We start from the raw sequence: 7,851 nt of genomic DNA on the forward strand, positions 1-7,851 counted from the left end.
CAAAACAAAACAAAGCTCTTCTTAGAATGTCAATTAGGCCACGTTGATAACCCTTAAGTAGGAAGATCAATATCAGATATCAAGGATTACATGCAGGCTTAGTAATACTTAAACCGTACCTTTATAAATCTGTGAGACATGTTAGACATAATTAGTCTTGATCCCATTGATTTGGAAGGTTTTCTCTAAATGAGACAGTCTGAACCCAAACTCTGTGAGCCTAGTTAGGTCAAGAACAACCTTCAGAACTCACATGGCACACTGCTAGTCCTGAGTCTAACACAGAGAAAAAGGAAGCGTTCTTTGACCGCAGCTTTTGTATTTTAAAACTTGTGTAACATCCTAGTCTACATCTTTTACAACTAATTTTTAAAGTTAAAAGTTAGGTAAGGAATTTGTTAGCATGGGAAGACTTTTTCTACCATGATGCCCCCCCACCCCCGGCAAACCCGGTATGTTGGAATTCAGCCACCAAAATCCCCCAGGCACCAGGGTCAAATGACATTCTGAGAATTGAAACTCGACATTATGAAGCACCAGGTTGGAGAAGGCTGGTGTGAGGTCTGTCATTCAAGGAAGGACCTATCCTGCTTCTTGAGGTGCTAACGGTGAATCCAAATTGCCTTCCAGATTTCTTGGTTCCGTTACTGAGCTCAATTTTAACTGTGGCTTGGATCTGCTGCCTGGTCACTGCCTTTTACTGGTGCATCAGGAAGCGCCGAAAGCAGAGTACACACACACACACCACCTCGGAAGACAACACCACCAACAATGTGCGGGAGCAACTGAACCAGATCAAGAACCCCATTGAGAAACTTGGGGCTAATGCTGTGCCGATCAAAGACTATGAGAACAAGAACTCTAAGATTGCCAAAATAAGGACACACAACTCAGAGGTGGAAGAAGATGACATGGACAAGCACCAGCAGAAAACCCGATTTGCCAAACAGGCAACCTACACGCTAGTAGACAGAGATGAAAAGCCACCCAACGGCACTCCCACAAAACACCCAAATTGGACAAACAAACAAGACAACCGGGACTTGGAAAGTGCACAAAGTTTAAATCGGATGGAATATATTGTATAGCAGACAGCAGGTGCTGCCGTGCAGGGCCTTCACCTATCAATCTAAGGCAACTCGGAGCTTGTAGTTCTTAAAACGGTTGTGTAATATTTTGAGTCTAAGGCTATTATTTGCTTAATATCCCTGTGTTAATTTAAGTTTTGACAAGCTGGCTTACACTGGCAGTGATAGTTGCTGTGGTTGGCTGGATTACCAAGTGCTGCATTTCACATCTATGCAAAACTAGTCAAAAGTGCCCCTGTGTCAATTCAGTCACAGCTGATGCATCCCAGAAAATTTTCATAAGGAATTGGTAGGGTTTTATTTAGCATTTTTCCTGTAGCGGGAAAGAATTATATATGCATATAGGTGGGTTTGTTTTGTTTTCCCTTTTTCTCTCTCGAGATGTCGCAATCTGTAGTCTTAGAAAAAAATATGTTTTATTTATTTATTGAATTAGAGTTCTTTTGTATATTGGTTTTATGGTGACATACAACTAGTTCTGTATTTGAAAGTGCCTTTGCAGCTCAGAACCACAGCAACTATCAAAAAAAGTTTATTATTTATTTTTTTATTGTAAAATTCTTTTTTTTTTTTTTTTTGGTTGGGGGAAGGGAGGGAACAGGAGGATTCTTGTCAGCAAGTTGCTGGTAAAAAAACAATGAAGAATTGAGAGGAAAATGTGTCAAAAGTAGAAGTTTGTATAGTTATGTAAATAATTCTTTTTTATTAATCACTGTGTATATTTGATTTATTAACTTAATAATCAAGAGCCTTAAATATCATTCCTTTTTTATTTATATGTATGTGTTTAGAGCTGAAGGTTTTTCATAGCATTGTAAGCTTATGGCTTCTTTACTTTTTTACTTTTTTTTTTCATTGTTACATGTTGCCTACATGCCAAAATTTAAATGTTCTGAAATCTGTTTTGTCTTATTTTTAATTTTTAACAATAGGAAGGGCTTTCTAGCCTTCGATGCTGACTTTTTGTATGATGTCAAACGTGTCTCTTTTATTCCTTTGGGAAACACCTTCCATAATAACACATTCATATTTTTTGTAAAATACCAGCCAAGGCAGTTAGATCTAGATTTTTCTCTCTCTCTTTTTTTTTTTTCTTTCTGGCTGCTTTAAAGATGGGGTGGGAGGGAAGGAAAGGATGACAGGCAGATTATCTGCTTCAGAGCAGTTTAAGGGAACACAAAGGAGCTATAACTTCTGTAGATGAAATGTGAGAGTTGTGAGTGGTTGCATGTAATTAAAAAAATACTGAATTAGTGTGTGAAGTTGGAAGCACCAAAATCTTATTTTGTAAACTCTTGATTTTTCCCCCCACCAAGAATAGTAAAACTGAATCACCTGTAGATTTGATTTCTTTCCTTTGTAATCTACTGTATGTAGAAAGTATTCTGATAAGCTAGTTGTTGAATACTTGAACAGTAGAATGTCCAGTAAGATCGCTGTGTAGATTTGCATAGATTCCACTGCCCGCCTTAAAAATAAGGAAATCAAAGTGCTATTACAAAAGTTGGACGATCAAATAATTTAAAAAAAGGATTCAAACATTGACCACTTGGATCACAAAGATAACTTGTATGGTAATATTAGCATTACATGAACATGAAAATACATCTCTTGATGTGTTATTCCTGGCAATAAATCTTGAAAAATATTTATTAAATTTTTTTTTGTATAAAACTCTGAAAAATGAGCTTCATTGAGCTGCTGACTTCACTGTCTGGCAAAGACATTTTTCATAGCATAAGCACCAAGACCCTTTCCCAACTCAGTGTCATCCATATGTTGGAATACAACTCAAAAAATGTCCAGGTTGATGGTGCCTGTGGAGTAGGACATCCTAACGGCTCTTTTAGAAGGGTATAGAGCCATCGATAGGGCAAGATGACACACGTCCCCACATAGATACACAATCCAACTGTGCTCTCACTAGGTATATGTAATTGCACTGGATCTCAGCTTCCTTTGCTTGATTGAGACTGGAAGAAACTGGGGCCTCGTGATCATGTGCACCCATTGCCACTGTTGTGGGAATGGGGAATGGTCATTTGACTACACTCCTGTCTGGAAATTGTAATTTAGCATATTTGAAGTACAGCCAATTAGGAAAGACTGGCCTCCAATCTCACAGAGCTGAGGAGTAAAGTGTAAGGCTGCATCATGATGATCTCTTTGTTGATAAGTTTTATGATAGTGCAATTCACATGTGAGATCTGGCTGGGTTCAGACAGCATATGAAGCCATAATATGGTCTGTTCGCTTTTGCATTATGTGAACCTGGCAGATTACCATTTATTAAATCATGGCTAAGCAAACTCTAGCTTAATGTGATTTGTGAATCCAGTCACGATTTCCAATGAGTGGATTTATGCTGGCTGCCCTGTACCAGGTTTCAGCAATTATATGTGTTAAATCTAGTCAATCATGGAATAGTCCAACTTAAGCCAGCAGGATTACTCCCCTGGAGCATATTAAATGTCTGTTTTTCTCAACATCAACCTTCCAAGTTTCTTCTGTATATTCTCTGAATGCTACCATCAACCTTGGATTGAAGACCCAAGACTTACAGAATAGCCATATTTTCCTAAACATTGGCCCAATTCCTTTCAACTTGATCTGGAGATTTCTTCCATCGTGGAACTCATAGTGGGACAGACAGGATATATGAATTGTGACAGGACCTATTTGGCTTAATGAGTCTTGACACGTTCCCTTTGAATGATTTAATAAGGTATTTTTCTTTGCTTTTACTAATCGTTTCTGTGATTTAAGACAGCCTTTTTGTTATGCTGGGCTTGCAACTCCAGCCTCTGGAGATGAAATTCCAGTTTACGTGCAGGATACCAGGGTGAAGAAGGGGCTGATTGGGGAGGAGCTAATAAAGAGCTCTTTAAGATGTTGACATCTGTTGGAGTGCAGAGATGAGATGGCTGGCTTATCTATTAAACAAAGCCAGTTGTGGTTACTAAAGCTGATGTGAGCTTGTTTAACCTCCTCCAACAAAGTTAAGCCATGTTGAAAAGAATGCCTGAAGCAAAGAGGGCTGTTTATGATATAAACAAGAAGCCTGTCCTGTGTTGCAAAACAACTTAGGCAAGAGCAATTTCAGTTTCCCCATGAGCAAATCCTTTGAACTCTGTATTTTCTGATTATTGCTTGCTACCATATAACTAAACCAACCACCATTATCTTACTTCTTAGCATTACAGAATTAGGCTCTGATAAAAATCAATCAATGGAGATCAGTCTTCCCCAACCTGGCACTCCTTAATTATGCTGGGGTTACGACTCCCAGAATTCCCAGTTAACACACCTGGAGAGTGCCAGCTAATGGAAAGCTGAGAGATCATGATAATTTCTTAGCTGTGAAATCTGTTTCTATGACTGTCTGTTCAATGAATATTGAACAAATAATTGTTGATCCTGCCAGTTGCATTCCACACGATCTCCCTCTACATGGTGGAAGAGGTCTTTTCCAAGTAGCTCAGCTATGCTAGAGGCTTGTGCTGTTGCATGATTGAACTTCTCTTGCTCCTCTGCCACTTCACATGGACTCCCTGAGCAAAGGCAGGAACACAATGGGCACCTGGCATTTTATTTTCTCCGTCAAAATGGGAATAGTTGATGTGTGTGACATGGAGGAGAGAGCACCCTGACCATTCTGCCTACCTTTCCAAGTCTGATGTCCTCCAGCCATGCTGGCCTACTCAAATTAGAATTCTGGAAGCAGCAGGCCCAGCACTTTGAAGGAGCAGCAGCAGATTAGGGCAGAATGCATTTAACCTTTGGAAAGGTATTGGAGGGAGAATGATGGATCTCCTCTGTTGTTTGTAGTTTGCAGCAGGAACTACAGGATGGCATTCACTGCAATTAATCATCATGAAGATCCCCTGAGAATGGGAGATTTTTCAATCCTGAGCCTTTGGCAGGGGGAGGGGGGTTAAGAAAGTTCCTTGTGTTAGATACCTCCTGCAACTTTTTGTACTATTCCTGTTTCTGGTAGGACTGTGTTTCCTATCATGAGCTGCAATCTGTTAAAGTACAGGCTCATTGTACAAAGCAGTATTTTGATGGTATCTTACCAAGGGGCCAGGGAAGTCCTTACTAGATAAGAAAGTGGGGATATGTTCGCGGATAAGAAGCAACAGCACAATCTCCTTGTCTTGGGATGATGCAGCTATCTCATTGATGGCCTCCCTAGAGGGGATGGACATTCTTGCATTACGATTGCAACGAAATAAGAGAGATGCAGCAGCTAAGACCAGAAATAGCAGCTTAAGGTTATATGTTTCATATTTCACAAAAAAGGGGTCCCTGTTGTAACTCAGCTCAACTGGTCGTATTGTATATCCCCAATCTGTCTTCCAGGTGAGCTGCCAGAGGGTCGCTACTCTCTCTCTCAGTTGTTGCTCCATCTTCATGATGTAAAGCAATGAGTTGGAGTCACGCATGCACAACTATCTTTATTGGGGATTTCTTTCTCTTTGCCCCAAAGACAGCAAGTTTCCTGACACATTAAGGATTCTGATGGGTATCTTTCCTAGCTAAAGTTTGTGCCCTGGTTCAAAGCTCTGAAATGAAATCACATGTTCAATTTCCTGGGAGGAAAATTCATTTCTCTTCTGCATTCCACTGCATGTTTGCTTCTTCATAGAGATTTGCAAATATTATTGCTATCCTTCATCTACTATAAAGTGTTCTTGGATTTTAATTATTGGCATCTCCAGCCAAACCTCTGAGAAAAGTCCTGCTTTTCTAAATAAATATTTGGGGGGTGAAATACCGTTGCCTTGGCTTTACATCACCTGCTGCAGTAGCCAAGTTGCCAGCTTCCATCTACCTATCGAATTGTATCTGGCTGTACGCACAAGCTTGCTTCATCTGACGGCTGCCTCCGGTTGTTTCAGGTTCATACAAACCAGTTCGAGCTCATGAGTCCAAACATGGTAGCAAATAATACTTACATAGTGTGAGGGAGGCTCCAGCTGTGAATGGAGCACAATTTCTGCAAGATTCTGGAAAATTCACAGACCTTGTGATTCTCAGAAGCCCCCTTTTACACACCATGTCCTAGAAATGGTTGTTTCCCTCTGGGAGAGAGAGGGCCTGGTCTCTTGATAATTCAAGATGATTGACCTTCCCACAAAAGTGGGGCTTGTGTAACCACAACCAGGATCGGGAAGGATATATACAGACCCACCATGTTGTTCTATTTTGGGGTAGGCAAAGTTCAGTCTATTGCACGACAGAAGTAAGAAATGGTAAGCCAAAGAAATTAAAGGCATGAAATCAGGAAGAGAAAACACAGCCAAAGCTAGTTCACACTAGCAGCATTCATGGTACCTCGCCATACCCTTAAATCCTTGCAAACCTTCCTTATTTCCATATATCCATATACCACTTCACACATCAGGGGTTGCTCTTGAAACATCTCACCTTTCCCTTTTCAGGAACTCATCAACTCCAGCCAGGCAAAACTTCCTTGGCCTTTCTTCTCCTCTTGGCCCATCCCTTCTTCCATCATATATTTGATATGGAATTTGGTCCTCATTCATTGTGTCTATAGAACCAAATCACCTCAACACACTTCTAAAAGTGGGCACTTGCTTTTTATTCCAGTCCACTTTCACTGAGCACCCATTTGTTCTTGACCCTCTCTCTCTTCTTGTTTGACCACACATATTTCTCAGTTATCCCATTCCTATGGCTTTCAGCTCTCACTTCCATATAACAAAGAGGACAGAAGTGCACTCTTTAGACATGCCCATTTTAGTTTCTGTCAGCAAATATTTATTCCCTTTGTTCTCTCAATTCTCTCCATGTACAACTACCTTGCCCGCTGATACATTAATTTTCAGATCCATACCCCTTATTGTATCACATAATCTAACATTTGCTACAGATACCTTTGGTTCCCAATAAAAAGCGTGGCATCATCTGTATGCAAAAGGAAGCATATGTTTATGTCCCTAAAAACACACTTCTAATGTTGCTTATAGATGTATCCATAAATGCATCCAACAATCAAAGGGACATCACCTATCCATGTATTATTCCCTCTCAGTGTTGCACCATTTCCTAAAAAGCCCATTTATTCTCATGCATGCTTTACTTCCACCCTGTACCTTTCTTATCATATTCAGCAATGAACCTTTAACTCCCTATTTGTGAAACACATTCCATAATTCAAGCTTATTCGCTTTTTCACATACTTTCTCTAAATCAACAAATATATAAGAAACTTCCTTTCTCACATTGATACATTGCTCATTACCTGCAGGAGAGCAAAAATCTGCTCTGCATATCCTCGCCCAGCATAAAGCCACGTTGCACTTCTCAAGTTTTGCTCATCGTCATGTTTCATACTCTTTTGTTCAGGATTCTGCTAAACACTTTCCACTTAAATAACCTAATCCCCCTGTAGGTTTTGCATTCACTCTTGTTAACTTTCCCTTTCTATAGGGAACAATAACAGCATTCTTTTAATCACAGTCACAGATGCAGTCTTCTCATACATATTCAACCAATTTCATAGCCAATTCCATAGCCAATGATATCACTATCATTCCCACACAAAGGTTTAAATTGTTCCTTCCAGTATTCCCTCACTTCAGTTTCATCCCAAATCTTATTGCTTTTATTTATGATTCTGTTCAGTATGCTGGTGGACCCTTTTCACCCACTTCCAAATAATGTTTTATTTCCATCAAAATCACTGCATGTTGTAGTTGTCTCCCTCTCTTAAGCTTCTTTTTTTTTTAATTGATTA

General features: G+C 39.8%; 1 protein-coding gene across 2 annotated transcripts in view; it reads left to right on the forward strand.

The window, feature by feature from the left end:
* Positions 1 to 1,941, forward strand: part of JAG1 (jagged canonical Notch ligand 1) — a 54,154-nt gene extending 52,213 nt beyond the window's left edge. For both annotated transcript variants that reach the window (XM_088134549.1, XM_007426803.4), the window contains exon 26: positions 631 to 1,941. In XM_088134549.1, the coding sequence (XP_087990675.1) occupies positions 631 to 1,088 (458 nt within the window). In that variant the 3' untranslated portion in view covers positions 1,089 to 1,941. The remainder of the gene's footprint in view (positions 1 to 630) is intronic.
* Positions 1,942 to 7,851: the final 5,910 nt, after the last annotated feature.

Source organism: Python bivittatus, unplaced genomic scaffold (assembly GCF_059951505.1).
Source record: "Python bivittatus isolate LINGU-HERP-01145 unplaced genomic scaffold, Pbiv_v1 ctg000020_np1212, whole genome shotgun sequence".
Taxonomy (NCBI): Eukaryota; Metazoa; Chordata; class Lepidosauria; order Squamata; family Pythonidae; genus Python; species Python bivittatus.